This window comes from Pieris napi, chromosome 18 (assembly GCF_905475465.1).
Source record: "Pieris napi chromosome 18, ilPieNapi1.2, whole genome shotgun sequence".
In the NCBI taxonomy this organism is placed as follows: domain Eukaryota; kingdom Metazoa; phylum Arthropoda; class Insecta; order Lepidoptera; family Pieridae; genus Pieris; species Pieris napi.
Genome location: NC_062251.1, coordinates 4,148,912 through 4,169,411, shown reverse-complemented (window position 1 = coordinate 4,169,411; position 20,500 = coordinate 4,148,912). Strand labels below are relative to the sequence as shown.

Genomic DNA, 20,500 nt, shown 5'->3' with positions numbered 1-20,500 from the left:
TGTATTGTTTTTATACCATGGCTTCGAAAAGAAAACGTGTTGTGCTATCGTTAGCGGACAAACTGAAAATTATAGAGTGTTATGTGGTCCCCACTATATTATTAATCTTTCAATTGTTATTTACCTAATTATTATTTCTTTGCCTTGTATAAGTTTAACCATTTGTTTACGTAGTGATAAGTTATAGTTAATTACCTAATGACATTGTTTGTTCCCCTAATGTATCCCTACTCCTACCCAAACCTTTAAATACCAAATCCCGATCCTTTTCAAGTCACTTCTATTCCATATTCCAACTCCAACGTTAGTTTATTGTAAACATAATTTTAAATAAAGTTGTTAGTTTTAAAAAACAAGTTTTAGTCACTGCCTCATAACAAATTTGGCGCAGTCGGTAGGATCTACTTGTGTAGTAAGACGAAGCAAACGTACAAAGGACTAGCATCGCCTAGTACGGTAGCCTTAGGCACTTGTCTCACCGGCAACGATTAACGAGTAACGAGTAGAGCTAGAACTAGAAACGAGTTAGCGAGACGCGGGGAGCGAGTGCGTAGTTCCGATATTTGTGTAGCTCGGCTATAAGCGAGTGTGCGAGTGAGGCGGGCGATTACTCGCATCACTCGCTCGCGGCAGTCCAGCATACAGTCACCAGTCAGTCTTGCGGCCTCATACGCGATACACGTGTTCCCAATTTTCCAATAAAAATGGATGAGTTTTTTATTGAATGTGTCCGACAATATCCGTGTCTTTGGGACACAAAACTGATTTCATATAAACAATTAGACGTGAAGGACGCAGCTTGGAAAGACATTTTAAAGAAAACAAATATAGAAAGTGGTAAGTTTTTTATTTAACATACATCTAACACAACATATACCTATAGTTAAATCAATATTCATTTTGCAGAGTCTAATGTAAGTTATGTGTTATCCTATCAGAATCTAATACATTTTGCACACGGTTATTTTGCCACGAAACTGTTCCAACGGAATTAAAATATTCCATGAAATATTCTCTCACAAAAAAGCCGTCTTCAAAATCTGCGGAGTTTTGTTCAGATACCTCGGAGTAATTTCTTGACATATTATCAGAAAAAACTGACTGTGAAGGCGCCTTTTCGATTTCATTCTGTAATACATAGTTATGTAGAACGCACGCAGCCTTTACAATTTTTTTGGCGGTACTTATTTTAACATCTAATGGCCTAAAAAAGATACGCCATTTGTGCACCAACATACCAAACGCACTTTCTACCATTCGGCGTGCTCTGCTCAGTCTATAATTAAATATTAACTGGTCTTTATCCAACCTTTCATGATCAGGATATGGTTTTAATAAATGTGTCATCAACGGAAATGCACAGTTACCAATAAAAACATAAGGCTGAGGCAAACCTCCTTCATATAGGGGTTCATCTGCGGGTAATCTCAATCCATTGTTTTGCAACACATTGTAGAAATTACTATCTGTGAATCCAACATCGATCATTATAAATGGTATATAATGGGTATAAGAATATAATGAAATATAATAAAGCATGCCCTTTTAAAACATTGCTGTGCCTAGCCAAGGTCCTTATTCATTATTTTGATTAATTATGTACATAAGGAATGCAATAAAGTTTGAGTTTGAGTTTGAGTTTAAATCTTCCATGAGCATCAGCAATTGCTAACAGTACAATCGAAAATGTTTTTTTGTAGTTAAAGTACTGTGATCCCGATTTACGGGGCGAAAAAATTACCACGTGCTTGCCATCAATTGCACCAAGGCAATTATTGAAATTCCACAAATCATAAAAGTCTTTTGCTATAACTTTCCATTCGGGTTCAGTAGGGAGCTTCATTACTTTTGGCTGCAACTTGATCCATAAAGATTCACATACTACTGGTATTATTTCGGAGAGCGCAGAACGGCCTATTCTATAGCTTTTTGACAATGCTGTATATGTAGTTCCGGTTATAAGATATCTGAAAATAAATAAAAATACCAAATAATATTAGTTAATAACATAAAATTAATTTTGATCTGGTGTGTTATAATTATTTGTTTTATTTACAGTTACACAGGCAAAGTTAAAATGGAAAAATTTGCGAGACACGCACCGTGAAAAATTAAAAAAAATCAAGAAGACAACAAGTGGACAGTCACAAAAACAAATAAAACCCTGGAAGTACATGAGTCACATGGAATTTTTGCTTCCATATATGACAAATGCGGAACGAGATACAAATGTTACACCACATCCTGATATTTCGACAAGTTTCGAGGAAACATCTAATACAGATGTTAGTAGAGATTCAGCAGATACGATAACAGCTCCAAAAAAAAGAAAGACGGATGAAATAATTCATAATGACGAAGATTTGTTAAATTTTTTAAAAGATATGGATGATAATCGAGCAAAACGAACTGCGCAGAGGGATGAGTTACGTAAAGAAGTACTAACATCAAGTGATCCTTTAAAAGCTTTTTTTGATTCAATGTATCATAGTACAAAGCAGATGCCGGAGTATTATCAAAGAACAATAAAAAGAAAGTTGTTTCAATTGGTAATGGATGCTGAAGACAATATTGCTAATACAAACTATTCATATACCGGTTACTACTCAAACGATTATTCTTACAACTCTCGCCCTTCTACGAGTCAGACAAATTTTTCTTCTGAACACGGTTCTGCCTCACCTGAACCCAGCGGTTCTGGTGTGCAGCAAATTGGAATTGGAGAACATACTACTCGTAGCCAAAACGAAGAGATCCAAGATTCAATGTCTGCCGCTGAAATCACTCCAAGCGATGGAGCCTTACCTTAATGTAATGACGAGACGCTCTCTTGTACCAATAGCTTCTCTATAATTTGTATTTTCTTTTTTAATGTCATCTTCTATTAAACTATGCAAATATTCAAACTCGTCTCTTGTCATTCTAAAATATGTGCGAAAGCCATGATTTGTTAATTTGTTAATAGTTTGAATTCACTGCATTCTTTTCTGAAATAATTAATATTTTCCATCCATACTCTTTTTTTTTTCTTCATTTTTTCCTTACGTTTATTCAGAATTGCCGCAGCCACTACACAAATCCTATCATAGAATTCATCATCATCGTCGTCTGAACTAGATAACAATGATAATTCAAATGATTTTTCGATATTCATATTAAATTAAAAAAAAACTTTCAGATACGCACTGTAGAGAAATGACCACTGGTTGGCGGTGGTTCGGCGTGAGTTCTAATCGCTTGGCGAGTATCGCCGAGCGAGTGTTATCTTTCATAGCTCTTGTCGCTCAGCGACAAACTAGTGAAGCGAGTGCTCGCCTTTATGGTGTTGGACAAGCAACAATTTCTGACATTAAAAACAGTAAGTCAACACTTTTAAACTTTGTTTCGGTGCTTGAAAATGAAGATGGAAGTTCCTCCAGGAAAACAATGAAGACAGCAACCAACAAAAATTTGGAAGATGCCGTGTTTAAATGGTTTTTGCAGCAACGTTCTATGGGAAATCCGATTTCAGGTCCAATCCTTTGTGAAAAAGCCAAAATCTTAGCAGAAAAGCTTGGTTATTTATCTTTTAAGGCAATAAAAAAATTGTGCAATATCAAAACGTAGCTTTTATTCTCTCCAATGGCAATTTTTTTTTTTTTTTAAATCCGACTATCCGAATATTTGATTATCCGAATGGGTCCCGGTCCCCATTAATTCGAATAATTGGAGTTCTACTGTATTAAAAATTGTCGTCCCTTATTCATTCCCTAGGTCTAAAGGTCTAAAAGAGGTAGAGAGTCCACTTTGATAACCACCAGAAAGCTAAAATCAAAAACTGTTCAGTACTATTTGCTCCTAAACCGTAAGCGAATTAAAGTATGCAAGAAAGCATTTATAAATGCTCATAAAGTCACCCAAAAAAGGATTTGCCGCATTGCCAATTTATTGGAGAAAGGTGAAATTCCACAAGATAAACGTGGCAAGCATCCTTGTGCAACTGCAATCTCTGCTGATGTGTGTATTTAAGTGGTAAAAAGGGCACATGTCCATGACAATACATACCTAATTACTAAAAGGTCACTTGTCCATGATATTTTTATGGCTGTTTTTAAGCATTCACAGAGAAATATGCAACTTTTTAATATGGATTATGTTGTCATGTACGTTCTCAATAGCATACATAAAAACCAAGTTTGTATCTTCATTCTTTCAAAAACTATACAGTTATTTCTATCTCCTGTAAAATTTCATTCAGAAATAAATAGGGGACAAGTGCCCTTTTAGTATTTAGACATTAAAGTAGGCTCGTTATCATCTGCAGAACGCGGCCAGACTTTTACAGTAGAAATATGTTTTAACGCTGCTGGAACCTATGTATGCCTCCACTGATGATCTTCCCGAGACAACGAATGAAACCTGCCGGCGGGTACCTCGGCATAGTCAAAGTGGCCTTTTGGAATTCTAAAAAATTCAACTAAAACATCGGGCGGCGGTGTTATGGTATGCACGAAAAAGTCACAGCATGCGCAAGAGATGTCCGAGTGGACGTGCGACGGTGTTGAGTGTACCTGGTTGACTATTCCCGCCAGAACGCTCGCGTCAAAAGAATGCAATAAACCGCGAACTACATATATGTATTGTATACATACCACCAGACGATTTGCAGTCTGTAAGACTTACAGCCTTTACAGACTCCCTTCTATATAATATTTATTCAATTTACCCCACATAGGCTGGTCTCCTACCTTTGATCCCTCCTTCTTTAGGCGTGGAACTGTAAATCTACAAAATGCGGGTTCAAATCTTGTTGAATCATGCAGTAATCTTGACTTCAGTCAGTACAATTTTCATACAAACTCCTCTGACAACGTACTAGCCCTAATATTTAGTGAAACATACATTGAAGTGTCTAAGTCTGATAATCTTGTTAAAGACGACCCAAGCCATCCATGCCTGGAACTCAAAATATCGGAATTTATCACGCCTAGTAGTAAATTAAAAAAGGATACAAGATAAACTTCACGAATGCTAACTTCTGTAAAATAAATGAATATCTGAACGGCATAGATTGGAGTGAGTCACTTAGAGGTGACACCATTGACACAATTGTCCAGAAATTTTACTCAATTCTCCACCGAGGAATTGAACAGTATGTGCCTAACAAATATCCAGTCTGGTATTCTAAGTCGCTCATACATAAAATACGTGACAAACGAACAGCTCATTCTCGTTGGAAAGCAAGAAGAAACCCATGAGAATATGATGAGTTTTCTTTACTTCGTGCAAGACAAAAGGCAATCCAAAAATACCTATTTTCCTTAAGGGTGTTTAAATATGTCCCGCCGTTGCAGCAATGCTTCCGGTGCTTTATGTTCAATCATCCTTCGAAAATTTGTAATGGTAAACAACGTTGCTCGATATGTGCTGGGGAGTATAATTTCAGAGACTGCGATAAAAAAGAGAACCTGTGTTGTGTTAGAGCTAGTTCAGACATGGCGGAATCCGTGCGGATGCAAATCGCGCGGTTAGACCGCGCGGATCTTATTTACATTAGCGCCTATAAATTCGTTCATACCTGTCCGCGCGGATTGACAAACCGCGCGGCTACCGCCACTCAACCGCTAGAAAATGAATTCGCGCGGTTGCCGCTCGGATCTATTTACTTGACGTACCTAGAGCGCGTTCAGTTGCTCTGCGGAAGCCGCGCGTATCGGACGGTGACAATGGATCGCTTCGACACCGAGCTATTCATCGATGAGGTGGAAAAGAGACCTGCTTTGTGGGACATCCAATGTGCAGAATATTCCAATAAAATTATTAGAAACGGAGCTTGGCAGGAGCTGGTGGATATTTTTGGAGAAAATGAGGATTCTTTGGAAAAAAAGGTTCTTTTTGGTCAGTATGTATTTAATTTTACATTTATCAGGGTAGTTTACATATTTTGTAATTGACAGTCCACCCCAAATAACTAAACTATATAAAAATGTTGTTATTGTGATTGGAGGTAAGTATCGGGCGCGGGAAAAATCTCACGATTCTCACGCACGCAAACACCACGCCTCGCTACTCGCCTCTAGTACTCGCCTCCAGTGAGGTCAACTTCGTTCTATCCGGGTGTCCCTTGACACCTCTCAAGTTTTTATATTTTTGTGTCTTGCCATTCTACACGACCCTCATTTACAAAGTAATTAGCATATTTGTCTCTAATATTTAATGATGACGGTGTACCCCTTCCTGCATGTAATGTATTAAGATTACTCATTGGCCCAGTATATAAAGTATCTTCAAACTGTATACCATCTCTAGTTCTAACAAAATTGTGTAGCACACAACAGGCCTTTATTATGTCTTCGGCAAAGTCTATATTAACGTTTATAGGCCTATGAAAAATGCGCCACTTGTTTGCCAGAATTCCAAAAGTGCATTCAATATAACGTCGAGCTCTTGATAACCTGTAATTAAATATATTTTTTTCGTATGATAGCCCTCTACCTGCATAGGGTCGCATTACAGTTTCGGATAAACCAAACGCTTCATCGCCAACTATGACGTATGGCAATGGCGTAGGATCTGTGTTAGATATTGGTTTAGGTTTTGGTATGTGTAATGACTTTTCTATTAATCTTTTATAAAATACCGAATTTTTAAAAATTGCAGAATCACTACTTTTTCCATATGATCCAATATCTATGAAAGAAAAACAATAGTTACTATCACAAAGTGCCAACAGCACTATGGAAAAAAAAGTTTTGTAATTATAATACAAAGATCCAGAATCATTGGGTTTTGTAATCCTTATATGCTTGCCATCTATGGCGCCAATGCAATTGGGGAAATTTGCATATTTTTCAAAATCTGTAGCTATTTTCTTCCATATATCTTCGCTGGGTTCAGGCATGACATTTTTTGCGACTTTTTCCCACAGAGCTTCACATACTTCACGGACAATTCCTGTAATTGTAGATTTGCCAAGACGAAAGTTGTAATGCAGTTCTCCAAAGGAACAACCAGTACCCAGATATCTGAAACAATATAATCTTGATCTGTATCGTTTTGTTAACAAAGTTGCAAACTTTTCATTTATTAATTATAAGTCGCGGGCACCAGCTAGTTTAAAATAATGAGTGTCAATTATTTTATTTTAAATTTTTCAAATTTTTGAGTGTCTTCAAATATTTGACCGCTCCTGTATTTATAAGTCTACAATTTTGTTAAAAATACTGATTTCTGTTCCAGGTGTAACTTTACAAAAAAAGTGGAAGAATATACGGGATGCTTATAATAAGGAATTCAAGAAAGGCAAATCAATTCCTTCTGGTTCTGGTGCATGTAAAGGTTCAAAATACATGTATTTTGACCGGCTTTCTTTTCTTCAGAAGACAGTAGAAAACAAAGAAACGACATCAAACATACATGAAGCCAAAAATGAAGGAATTCAAAACATTGACCAAAACCAAGATAATTTTGTTAATGCACGTGAAATACAACCAGTACCCAATAAAAGAAAGAAGACTAAAATTACTTCAGAAGAGCGATTGGCTGACATATTAGAAAATAGCATTGAATCAAGGGATAAAATACAGAGACAATTACAAGAAAGTATGTCAAAGCAAGATGATGATGATAAGCTTTTTTGTATGTCATTGTATAAAGAGTTAAAAAAAATTCCAGAAAATAAGCGTTTGGCTACTAAAATTGAATTACTCCAGGTAATACAGAAAGGGCAGAAATTACCAGCGCCTATTCATATCACGAGCCAGCAGAACACGCCTAATGAAGTATTTTGGCAAAACCAACAATATTCAAACCCACAAGGATATTTTACAGGATATTCTACAATCGTACCAGGAGAGTCTCCATCGCCTTTATCATGCAATAGCACTGACGACTCACAGTCTTCTATAGTACAAAACATATATTCTGATGTATAAAATAAATATCTTACCTTAATGTAATCACGAGTTTTTCTTCTGGGGCCACGCTTGACCTCATATGGGTATCATTAGATGCAATTTGTTCACTGATCATTTCTAATAATTCATCAAATGAATTTATCGACATTCTCAAATAATTAAAGAATTTTGGTTCAAAACTTCTTAATTTTGGATATAAAGTCAGAAACTGACCATGGGTGAGCCGATCACGTAATATTGGATGCACCCAATACTGCCGTTTCTTCTTTCTTTCTTTTTTACGGAGCAACAAGTACACACATATTGCTTCTTCGACTTCCATGATTGGACTAGAACGCTGTCACTCTATGCGGATTACGGCACTCCGCATTTACATCCGCGTCTGTCTGAACACTTGCGTTTAGAACCGCGCGATTTGCATCCGCACGGATTCCGCCATGTCTGAACTAGCTCTTAATTGCAATGGCCCTCACCTGGCCATTTCCAAATCTTGCCCAATAAAAATGAAAAAAAATACTTGAAAAAAAGGGTAACTGTGAAGTATGTATATACTGGCATACGAGACGTTGCCTTGAAAACAAACTTGTTATAAGAAAAAATAGGAAGCAATTTCACATCAATAGTAACAGAAAAGTCGAGATCTTCCCGCTTTAATAAGAATGTTTGCATAAACGTCGGTACCTTTAAATTTTCCTTTAAATGTTGGATCAATCAAGCGAGGTCAACTGGACGCAGCATCTAAAAGGAGATACTATCGTTGAAGTAACAACCAAATTTTACGTTATTCTTAATAAAATTATTACAAATTATTGTTAGCTTTTTATTATATCCTGTTCAACTTTAGTTAAAGAAATATAATCATGCTATGGCACAGTAGTTCAGTTAACTTATTCTGTGGTTTTACGGAACGGACGTCAAAACCAACCCAAAGTGTATTTTTTGATATATTGATATTTATAATTATTTTTTTACTTTACTTAATATTATTTTAATACTTTATTATTAAAATTCTTACTACTATTTTAATATATAAAAATAATTAAAAATAAATAAAATGAAAATTAAAACAAATTTAAAAAGTTTGGTCCCTGTGGCAGTGTACCTTTAACGCTGGCAGCATTTCCTCGCTGTATTGCGAGACTTATTCTTTGAGCCAGGAAAGTGCCAGCTATTACTTTATAGGTTAAGAAAATTGTAAATACTGTATTTGTGTAAATAAATAACTTTTTTAATATATTACTATAGCGATTTGCTACAAAATATGTGTCCACAAATTTAAGAGATATAGCCAAAAACGTGTTTTCACCCCTTTTCCAAGATGGCGGCCGGGGGACAAAGGCGCCAACCCCACAAACTTGGGGTTTAAGCTTGTATTGACCCCCCCTACATATTCCATAAATAAAATTGCGACCTCTAACAAATGTTCAGTTTGGCCCTCAAAATGTAACAATTCAATGGACTATACATACTTAGCCAATAACTATAAACAATAGGTAAAGGTCTCCACATTTTCTGGCCATCTGTGTGATTGTATACGATAGATAAGAATGTGATTTATAAACTGTCGCTACACACGAATGCGTCGTTACATTCAGAGTCGCTACAACCATATGAATTTTATACTAAAGTATGTCAAGGGATTTTACGTCGCTGGAGCTAAATGGCCGCTACAACTGAGGTCGTAATAAATGGAATCCACTGTATTTGATTAATAGTAGGAAGATTAAATCCTTTATAACTCGAATTAAATAAGTTCAGACAAAATCATATTTTTGTTATTTTTTTTAATTGTGTTTTTTTATATTATTAAAAAAAAATTTACTTAGTTCTCAGGACATCGACGTCGCCCTGGTAAGCGAGACGCACCTCACTGCTGAAGCCAGGTTGCGCATTCCGGGGTACGAAGTCTACCGCCAACAACACGTCAACGTCATTGGTCGCGCCTACCGTGGCCTAGCAGTCATGGTGAGGCGCCGCATAGCGCACCGGTTGCTGCCAGACGTGGCTGTCACCGAATGCTCGGCCCTGGGAGTGGAGCTGCAGCTCGCAGGTCGCCCTACAGGCTTTTTTGCGGTCTACGGCCCACCGTTCGACCGCTACGCCTCCGCCGATGTCCGCGCGCTCCTCGCCGCCGCCCATCCATGCGTCATTGCTGGCAACTGAAACGCGAAGCACCCTTTTCCAAGATGGCGGCCGGGAACAAAGGCGCCAACCCCACAAACTGGGGATTTAAGCTTGTATTGACCCCCCCTACATATTCCATAAATAAAATTGCGTCCTCTAACAAATGTTCAGTTTGGCCCTCAAAATGTAACAATTCAATGGACTATACATACTTAGCCAAAAACTATAAACAATAGGTAAAAGTCTCCACATTTTCTGGCCATCTGTGTGATTGTAAACGATAGATAAGAATGTGATTTATAAACTGTCGCTATACACGAATGCGTCGTTACATCCAGAGTCGCTACAACCATATGAATTTTATACTAAAGTATGTCAAGGGATTTTACGTCGCTGGAGCTAAATGGCCGCTACAACTGAGGTAATAAATGGAATCCACTGTATTTGATTAATAGTAGAAAGATTAAATCCTTTATAACTCGAATTAAATAAGTTCAGACAAAATCATATTTTTGTTATTTTTTTTAATTGTGTTTTTTTATATTATTTAAAAAAAAAAAACATTTACTTAGTTCTCAGGACATCGACGTCGCCCTGGTAAGCGAGACGCACCTCACTGCTGAAGCCAGGTTGCGCATTCCGGGGTACGAAGTCTACCGCCAACAACACGTCAACGTCATTGGTCGCGCCTACCGTGGCCTAGCAGTCATGGTGAGGCGCCGCATAGCGCACCGGTTGCTGCCAGACGTGGCTGTCACCGAATGCTCGGCCCTGGGAGTGGAGCTGCAGCTCGCAGGTCGCCCTACATGCTTCTTTGCGGTCTACGGCCCACCGTACGACCGCTACGCTTCCGCCGATGTCCGCGCGCTCCTCGCCGCCGCCCATCCATGCGTCATTGCTGGCAACTGAAACGCGAAGCACCCGGCGTGGAATTCGCGGATAGCCAACCTGCGGGGTAGACGACTGCTGCACGACTGCTGCCCGCCTGAAACCCCAGCGTCAATTGACGAATTTACTACTTCAATCACCTTAATGTTTCAGAATGCACTCCAAGCGGCCACCACCGAGCGCCCTCTACCGGCGACATATTCGCAGCTGCCTCCTCGTTTGCTGGCGCTCATTCGCCGAAAACGCTCACTGCGGAGACGCTGGCAGCAGACCCGCTGTCCGCGCATGCGCGCTAAACTGCGCGCCCCATCCGCCCGTTAAGACATCCGGACGGCACGCTGCTATACGACGCCGAGGGACGCGCCGAGCTGTTCGCAGACCATCTGCAACGGCAGTTCTCCCCTAACCCCGCGGCGGACCTAGCACGCGCGTTAGAGGTCGAGAACGCCGTCGTCGAGCAGCTAGGCGCCCCTCCGCCGGCAGATGAAGAGGTGCTGTTCTTCTCGCCGAGCGCCGTCAAGCGGCAAGCAGCGCGGCTCAAGCTCAGGAAGGCTCCCGGCCCGGACGGTATTCTATGATGAGTTTTCTTTACTTCGTGCAAGACAAAAGGCAATCCAGAAAGACCTATTTTCCTTAAGAGTGTTTGAATATGTCCCGCCGTTGCAGCAATGCTTCCGGTGCTTTAAGTTCAATAATCCTGCGAAAATTTGTAATGGTAAACAACGTTGCTCGATATGTGCTGGGGAGCATAATTTCAGAGACTGCGATAAAAAAGAGAACCTGTGTTGTGTCAAGTGCAATGGCCCTCACCTGGCCATTTCCAAATCTTGCCCAATAAAAATGAAAAAAATACTTGAAAAAAAGGGTAACTGTGAAGTATGTGTATGTCGTGGCCATATCGTACATTAGCTCAATTCATGAAATGTTCGAGAATTTGATGAAATGGTTACATTTCATGAAATGTTTCATTGTCTATTGGCCACATCGTAATGTGGTTTGGGCAGATCAACGATAAGAAATCGTTTCTCGATATGGGCAACTAAACGCGCGGCTTCTTCATGAAATGGTTTTAGTGTTTGAGGTACACCAAATGAAAACCGTAATAGAATTCACTAGCTTTATTGTCCTCTGACTTACATGGCGGTTATAGGGCGACTGATTGATCCACGTGCAAGTGGAATTACGAAATAATGATGCGTAGACAATATTACAATTATACAATTGCGAAATTTCTATAAAGACAATAATTACACCACTACATACACCCCCTTCTTAAAAAAAAAATGAGTAGATACATATAAACACAAACACAGATTTAAATAGAATTTCTAATCATGAGCTTAGTACGTGTTTCAACTAGAAGGGTTGTTGAGCCCAAAGCGCCCAAGTCAACGATTGATGTACAATATCCACACAATGGGTTCGAGGCGAATCCTGAATCTAAACCCCCGGTCCCTATAGAGCTTGTTACAGATGACCTTAAGTTAGCTAGAGGAATGGTCAGGAAGGCGATAATTGATAATAAAATAGATATTAGAGTCGCCTGTACATTCCTGTACCTGTACGGATCCACTATCAAGGATACGTTACAAGAGGATTGGAGCTCCTACGGAGTATCCATAGGACTATCAGGGAGCGAAATCTCTCCAATTTCCCTGATCGAACCCAAGATAAAACTCGTCAAGAGAGACTTTCCTGGTGTAGACAAGGTCGGCGCTGAACATGATTCTTGGATGGCCGGAGCGGTACTGGGGATCTACAGGCTTATAAGAACAAGTATCCCTGCGTACAAGACGGCTCTGATTACTCGGATTAATGCTCAGTTGCGGTCCCTCTGTAAAGAGGCGGGGTCAGTAGGAGAAATGGTAGACATCTACTTAGGGTGGCAGAACGACCGAACATTCAATGCTCTGGTGGCATCCTACGATATGTTCTTTAATAGATTCCCCAAGAACCCCTTGGCAAACCTGAGGATCGGTACCACAGGTACACGCCACCGGGACTGTGCAGCTCTGATGTCGTATGGTTATATAACATCACATCTTGGAATGTCGAGCCTCACAGACCTCATGGACTGGGTGTTCATAGAGCAGATCGGTACGGACATTGATCGAATGATGACGAGCCAAGATGAGCTGCTAGATGACTTCTCTTACTTCCCATACCATGTAGATTTTGGGTTAGTAATGAAATCAGCTTATTCAGCCTCGGCGAACCCACACTTCTTCGAGTGGGTGCATCTCGTGGGAGCGATGATGAGATCAAAACGCTCATGCAATGCTCGGCATTTGACCGATGCAAGAGCTGCAGATATCTTCGCCAATAGTGCCTGTCTTGCATATGTGTATGCAAATGTTGTGTCATTCAGCAAAGTGTACACAGCAGATGGGAATCAGCTGGAACAGGATGAAGAAGCTGACGACCAGGACGAAGTGGAAGATGTCCTCAGATCGAAGGATCCTGTAGACTGGATACACATGATCAAATCCACTAAGGGAGAGCTTCCGAAGAAGGTCAAGGCATTTGTCCTCAATGTTGTCAAAGCAATTACAGATCCAAGAGAAGGAACAATCGACCATTATTTGAGAGCTGTAGCTCCTACATTCGCCTCAAAATAAACCGACTACTGACGAATTTCATAATTATTGTTGCAATTTAAGAAAAAAAAAAAAAAAAAAAAAAAAAAAATTGACTACTGAAACTTTTAAATAAAACTATGACAAAGTGTAAATGTTATAACTATATACGTAGTATAAATGAATTCTATATTTTTCTTTTAAATCTAAATACAAATTAGTTTTGCAATTAGCTGAACAATCGCGGAATTTGCAATACTAAGTATGTTGCTTACAAATCAAAACATAAACCTAACGGGTTGCTTAACACTTCTACCACTACGCGTTTTTAAAGGTTCATTAACCTGCTTATGCTGATCTAAGTTTCCGCTAACCTGGTTGCTATTAAACTCATCTAGGATATACGCTGGCTTTACACGGTCTATTGAAACATAAGAAATTTTATCATTTATCAGAATCTTAAAATTCTTTTTATTCCTTTCCAATACCTTGTAGGGTCCGCAATAAGGTGGTACTAAAGGTTTCCGTACTGCGTCTATCCTCAAGAAAACATGTGAACAGGAACTTAAATCAGCATGTACAAACATATTTTTATTACTAAAATCTCTAGATTTAGGTTTAATACTATTTAAAATATCTCTCAATTTAATTATGTACGCTTGTGGATTCTCTATTTTTGGTAATACTATCGCTACAAAATTCACCAGGTAAACGTAAACAATGACCTAGAGTGAATTCCGCTGCGCTTATGTAACCGCTGTCCGCCTGACACGCTGCTCGCAGTCCTAGCATCACCGTAGGTAATTCTGCGAACCAAGCTGCGTTATTATTTAACCTCGCCATCAATGCCGCTTTTAAAGACCTATGCCATCTTTCTATTTTACCATTTGCCTGCGGATGATAAGGACTAGTGCGTGTTTTACGAATGCCTAATATTTTCATTAAATCTATGAATAATTCGCTCTCAAACTGTCGGCCTTGGTCTGACGTCAGAGAAATTGGGCAACCGTACCTACAGATCCAGTTATCATAAACTGCTTTTGCAACAGTCTCAGCCGTCATATCTGTAACTGGACAAATCTCAGGCCATCGTGTACGCCGATCTATCATCGTCACGCAGTACCGATAGCCATGTTCCGTCACGGGTAGTGGTCCTATTAAATCGATATGCAAATGTGCAAAACGGTCGCCTTCCTCGAAAGTACCTAACTTAGACACCGTGTGTCGCACTATTTTACTTTTTTGACATTGAATACATGTCTTTGCCCAAATCCCTATATCCTTGTTCATATTTGGCCAAAATGCTTTTTTACAAATAAGTGTTCGCGATCCCTTTATCCCTGGATGCGCTAACCCATGGAAATAATCAAAAATAGACTTTCTAAACTCTTTCGGAATGTATGGACGAATATTTTTAGTAGACGTTTCGCAATAAATCAAATCATCGGAATTATTTAAGTTCATTTGTTTCAATTGTATGCTACTACCGGTACTTGTACTCAATAAATTTGCTAACTCAGTGTCATCGGCCTGCGCATGGGCGATGTCTACGTATTGTATCGGATTCGGACATGTTATCTCTTCTATCCTCGACAATGCGTCCGCAACGGCGTTCTCACTACCTATTACGTGTTGAATGTTATTTGTAAATTCGCTAATAAATAACAGCTGTCGCGCCCTTCTAGGTAATTCTTTGTTTGAGCCTAACTTACTAAATGCGAATGTTAACGGTTTATGGTCTGTATACACCGTAAAATTCCTACCTTCTATTAAGTCTCTAAAATAAACGATGCCTGAGTAAATCGCCAAAAGTTCCTTATCATATGTGCAGTACTTCTTTTGGGATTCCGTAAGCCTTTTAGAAAAGTATCCTAGGGGTCTCCAAGTATTGTTTTCCTTTTGTTGTAACACCGAGCCGATACTGAAATCGGATGCGTCGGTCATTAAAGCTAATTCTGCGTTTGCAATCGGATGCGATAAAGTAGCGGCGTTTTTTAAATTCTCTTTACACAAATCAAATGCCCTACTAGCCTCGTCTGTCCACTGTATCTTACGCTTATCGTTCTTTTTTGCTCCATGTAAATACCTATCTAACGTTCCCTGTACTTTCGCGGCATTCGGTATGTGATTCCTATAAAAGTTTAACATGCCGAGAAACCTACGAAGGTCAACAATAGTTTCGGGCTTCGGGTACTTTTCGATAGCTTGAACTTTGTCATGTAACGGACTAATACCCTTTTCTGAGACCTCGTATCCTAAAAAATCTATTTTTGTTTGACCAAAAACGCATTTTCCTAAGTTAATTGACATACTATATTTACTGAAACGCTCGAACAACAGTCGCAAATGTTTTTGGTGTATTAGCTCGTTATCTGATCCAATTATGACGTCATCAAGGTACCCGAATACATATGATTCTCCGGTTATATTCTTATCATCTAAACTATTCAAATGTTCTATGCCTGCTAATATCGTACTATTTATAAACCTTTGGAATGTTTGTGCTGCATTACGCAGTCCAAACGTCATCCTTGGGAACTCAAAAAGTCCGAATGGGGTAATAATCGCTGTCTTTTCAATATCTTCCGGCCTAATTTTTATAACATGATACGCTCGACAAATATCAATTTTTGAAAAAACTTTTTTGTTGTGTAAACCATAGGTAAAGTCCTGAACTCTAGGTATCGGGTAACGGTCCGGTTTTGTTATTGCATTAAGCATTCTATAGTCCCCGCAAGGTCGAATGTCACCGTTCTTTTTAGGCACTACATGTAGTGGGCTGGCCCACGGACTACTCGATGGTCTGCATATCCCTAACTCCTGCATCAGCTGGAATTCTTTTTTAACTAAATCATACCTGTGAGGTGGAAGCTTCCTTGCGCGCGTATACACTGGCGGGCCTGCTGTCTCAATATGGTGATAGACAGAATGCTCTGGCACTTCCTTAAAAATACCTATTTTCCTTAAGAGTGTTTGAATATGTCCCGCCGTTGCAGCAATGCTTCCGGTGCTTTAAGTTCAATAATCCTGCGAAAATTTGTAATGGTAAACAACGTTGCTCGATATGTGCTGGGGAGCATAATTTCAGAGACTGCGATAAAAAAGAGAACCTGTGTTGTGTCAAGTGCAATGGCCCTCACCTGGCCATTTCCAAATCTTGCCCAATAAAAATGAAAAAAATACTTGAAAAAAAGGGTAACTGTGAAGTATGTGTATGTCGTGGCCATATCGTACATTAGCTCAATTCATGAAATGTTCGAGAATTTGATGAAATGGTTACATTTCATGAAATGTTTCATTGTCTATTGGCCACATCGTAATGTGGTTTGGGCAGATCAACGATAAGAAATCGTTTCTCGATATGGGCAACTAAACGCGCGGCTTCTTCATGAAATGGTTTTAGTGTTTGAGGTACACCAAATGAAAACCGTAATAGAATTCACTAGCTTTATTGTCCTCTGACTTACATGGCGGTTATAGGGCGACTGATTGATCCACGTGCAAGTGGAATTACGAAATAATGATGCGTAGACAATATTACAATTATACAATTGCGAAATTTCTATAAAGACAATAATTACACCACTACATACACCCCCTTCTTAAAAAAAAAATGAGTAGATACATATAAACACAAACACAGATTTAAATAGAATTTCTAATCATGAGCTTAGTACGTGTTTCAACTAGAAGGGTTGTTGAGCCCAAAGCGCCCAAGTCAACGATTGATGTACAATATCCACACAATGGGTTCGAGGCGAATCCTGAATCTAAACCCCCGGTCCCTATAGAGCTTGTTACAGATGACCTTAAGTTAGCTAGAGGAATGGTCAGGAAGGCGATAATTGATAATAAAATAGATATTAGAGTCGCCTGTACATTCCTGTACCTGTACGGATCCACTATCAAGGATACGTTACAAGAGGATTGGAGCTCCTACGGAGTATCCATAGGACTATCAGGGAGCGAAATCTCTCCAATTTCCCTGATCGAACCCAAGATAAAACTCGTCAAGAGAGACTTTCCTGGTGTAGACAAGGTCGGCGCTGAACATGATTCTTGGATGGCCGGAGCGGTACTGGGGATCTACAGGCTTATAAGAACAAGTATCCCTGCGTACAAGACGGCTCTGATTACTCGGATTAATGCTCAGTTGCGGTCCCTCTGTAAAGAGGCGGGGTCAGTAGGAGAAATGGTAGACATCTACTTAGGGTGGCAGAACGACCGAACATTCAATGCTCTGGTGGCATCCTACGATATGTTCTTTAATAGATTCCCCAAGAACCCCTTGGCAAACCTGAGGATCGGTACCACAGGTACACGCCACCGGGACTGTGCAGCTCTGATGTCGTATGGTTATATAACATCACATCTTGGAATGTCGAGCCTCACAGACCTCATGGACTGGGTGTTCATAGAGCAGATCGGTACGGACATTGATCGAATGATGACGAGCCAAGATGAGCTGCTAGATGACTTCTCTTACTTCCCATACCATGTAGATTTTGGGTTAGTAATGAAATCAGCTTATTCAGCCTCGGCGAACCCACACTTCTTCGAGTGGGTGCATCTCGTGGGAGCGATGATGAGATCAAAACGCTCATGCAATGCTCGGCATTTGACCGATGCAAGAGCTGCAGATATCTTCGCCAATAGTGCCTGTCTTGCATATGTGTATGCAAATGTTGTGTCATTCAGCAAAGTGTACACAGCAGATGGGAATCAGCTGGAACAGGATGAAGAAGCTGACGACCAGGACGAAGTGGAAGATGTCCTCAGATCGAAGGATCCTGTAGACTGGATACACATGATCAAATCCACTAAGGGAGAGCTTCCGAAGAAGGTCAAGGCATTTGTCCTCAATGTTGTCAAAGCAATTACAGATCCAAGAGAAGGAACAATCGACCATTATTTGAGAGCTGTAGCTCCTACATTCGCCTCAAAATAAACCGACTACTGACGAATTTCATAATTATTGTTGCAATTTATGAAAAAAAAAAAAAAATAAAAATAAAATTGACTACTGAAACTTTTAAATAAAACTATGACAAAGTGTAAATGTTATAACTATATACGTAGTATAAATGAATTCTATATTTTTCTTTTAAATCTAAATACAAATTAGTTTTGCAATTAGCTGAACAATCGCGGAATTTGCAATACTAAGTATGTTGCTTACAAATCAAAACATAAACCTAACGGGTTGCTTAACACTTCTACCACTACGCGTTTTTAAAGGTTCATTAACCTGCTTATGCTGATCTAAGTTTCCGCTAACCTGGTTGCTATTAAACTCATCTAGGATATACGCTGGCTTTACACGGTCTATTGAAACATAAGAAATTTTATCATTTATCAGAATCTTAAAATTCTTTTTATTCCTTTCCAATACCTTGTAGGGTCCGCAATAAGGTGGTACTAAAGGTTTCCGTACTGCGTCTATCCTCAAGAAAACATGTGAACAGGAACTTAAATCAGCATGTACAAACATATTTTTATTACTAAAATCTCTAGATTTAGGTTTAATACTATTTAAAATATCTCTCAATTTAATTATGTACGCTTGTGGATTCTCTATTTTGGTAATACTATCGCTACAAAATTCACCAGGTAAACGTAAACAATGACCTAGAGTGAATTCCGCTGCGCTTATGTAACCGCTGTCCGCCTGACACGCTGCTCGCAGTCCTAGCATCACCGTAGGTAATTCTGCGAACCAAGCTGCGTTATTATTTAACCTCGCCATCAATGCCGCTTTTAAAGACCTATGCCATCTTTCTATTTTACCATTTGCCTGCGGATGATAAGGACTAGTGCGTGTTTTACGAATGCCTAATATTTTCATTAAATCTATGAATAATTCGCTCTCAAACTGTCGGCCTTGGTCTGACGTCAGAGAAATTGGGCAACCGTACCTACAGATCCAGTTATCATAAACTGCTTTTGCAACAGTCTCAGCCGTCATATCTGTAACTGGACAAATCTCAGGCCATCGTGTACGCCGATCTATCATCGTCACGCAGTACCGATAGCCATGTTCCGTCACGGGTAGTGGTCCTATTAAATCGATATGCAAATGTGCAAAACGGTCGCCTTCCTCGAAAGTACCTAACTTAGACACCGTGTGTCGCACTATTTTACTTTTTTGACATTGAATACATGTCTTTGCCCAAATCCCTATATCCTTGTTCATATTTGGCCAAAATGCTTTTTTACAAATAAGTGTTCGCGATCCCTTTATCCCTGGATGCGCTAACCCATGGAAATAATCAAAAATAGACTTTCTAAACTCTTTCGGAATGTATGGACGAATATTTTTAGTAGACGTTTCGCAATAAATCAAATCATCGGAATTATTTAAGTTCATTTGTTTCAATTGTATGCTACTACCGGTACTTGTACTCAATAAATTTGCTAACTCAGTGTCATCGGCCTGCGCATGGGCGATGTCTACGTATTGTATCGGATTCGGACATGTTATCTCTTCTATCCTCGACAATGCGTCCGCAACGGCGTTCTCACTACCTATTACGTGTTGAATGTTATTTGTAAATTCGCTAATAAATAACAGCTGTCGCGCCCTTCTAGGTAATTCTTTGTTTGAGCCTAACTTACTAAATGCGAATGTTAACGGTTTATGGTCTGTATACACCGTAAAATTCCTACCTTCTATTAAGTCTCTAAAATAAACGATGCCTGAGTAAATCGCCAAAAGTTCCTTATCATATGTGCAGTACTTCTTTTGGGATTCCGTAAGCCTTTTAGAAAAGTATCCTAGGGGTCTCCAAGTATTGTTTTCCTTTTGTTGTAACACCGAGCCGATACTGAAATCGGATGCGTCGGTCATTAAAGCTAATTCTGCGTTTGCAATCGGATGCGATAAAGTAGCGGCGTTTTTTAAATTCTCTTTACACAAATCAAATGCCCTACTAGCCTCGTCTGTCCACTGTATCTTACGCTTATCGTTCTTTTTTGCTCCATGTAAATACCTATCTAACGTTCCCTGTACTTTCGCGG

At 39.4% G+C, this 20,500-nt stretch overlaps 3 protein-coding genes across 3 annotated transcripts; 1 reads left to right on the top strand and 2 right to left on the bottom strand.

Moving 5' to 3' along the window:
- Positions 1-830: 830 nt before the first annotated feature.
- Positions 831-3,310, bottom strand: LOC125058373 (protein ALP1-like). Its single transcript, XM_047662451.1, has 3 exons — positions 2,806-3,310; positions 1,647-1,967; positions 831-1,495 (listed from the first exon to the last, which is right to left on the bottom strand). Exons 1-3 carry the CDS (start codon positions 2,919-2,921, stop codon positions 910-912), a joined length of 1,023 nt encoding a protein of 340 aa, XP_047518407.1. The 5' UTR covers positions 2,922-3,310; the 3' UTR covers positions 831-909.
- Positions 3,311-5,464: 2,154 nt separating this feature from the next.
- On the top strand, positions 5,465-7,937 carry LOC125058365. Its single transcript, XM_047662442.1, has 2 exons — positions 5,465-5,877; positions 7,219-7,937. Exons 1-2 carry the CDS (start codon positions 5,475-5,477, stop codon positions 7,911-7,913), a joined length of 1,098 nt encoding a protein of 365 aa, XP_047518398.1. The 5' UTR covers positions 5,465-5,474; the 3' UTR covers positions 7,914-7,937.
- LOC125058360 (protein ALP1-like) lies at positions 6,112-8,355 on the bottom strand. Its single transcript, XM_047662438.1, has 2 exons — positions 7,928-8,355; positions 6,112-7,004 (listed from the first exon to the last, which is right to left on the bottom strand). Exons 1-2 carry the CDS (start codon positions 8,215-8,217, stop codon positions 6,122-6,124), a joined length of 1,173 nt encoding a protein of 390 aa, XP_047518394.1. The 5' UTR covers positions 8,218-8,355; the 3' UTR covers positions 6,112-6,121.
- Positions 8,356-20,500: the final 12,145 nt, after the last annotated feature.

Coding starts and splice junctions, on each gene's coding strand:
- LOC125058365 (XM_047662442.1), top strand. CDS start 5,475: ATGGCGGAATCCGTGCGGATGCAAATCGCGCGGTTAGACCGCGCGGAT. Junction 5,878..7,218: donor GGAAAAAAAGGTTCTTTTTG/GTCAGTATGTAT, acceptor TTTCTGTTCCAG/GTGTAACTTTACAAAAAAAG.
- LOC125058360 (XM_047662438.1), bottom strand. CDS start 8,217: ATGGAAGTCGAAGAAGCAATATGTGTGTACTTGTTGCTCCGTAAAAAA. Junction 7,005..7,927: donor AAACTCGTGATTACATTAAG/GTAAGATATTTA, acceptor ATATTGTTTCAG/ATATCTGGGTACTGGTTGTT.
- LOC125058373 (XM_047662451.1), bottom strand. CDS start 2,921: ATGACAAGAGACGAGTTTGAATATTTGCATAGTTTAATAGAAGATGAC. Junction 1,968..2,805: donor CGTCTCGTCATTACATTAAG/GTAAGGCTCCAT, acceptor ATTTATTTTCAG/ATATCTTATAACCGGAACTA. Junction 1,496..1,646: donor ATTGCTGATGCTCATGGAAG/ATTTAAACTCAA, acceptor CCATTATATACC/ATTTATAATGATCGATGTTG.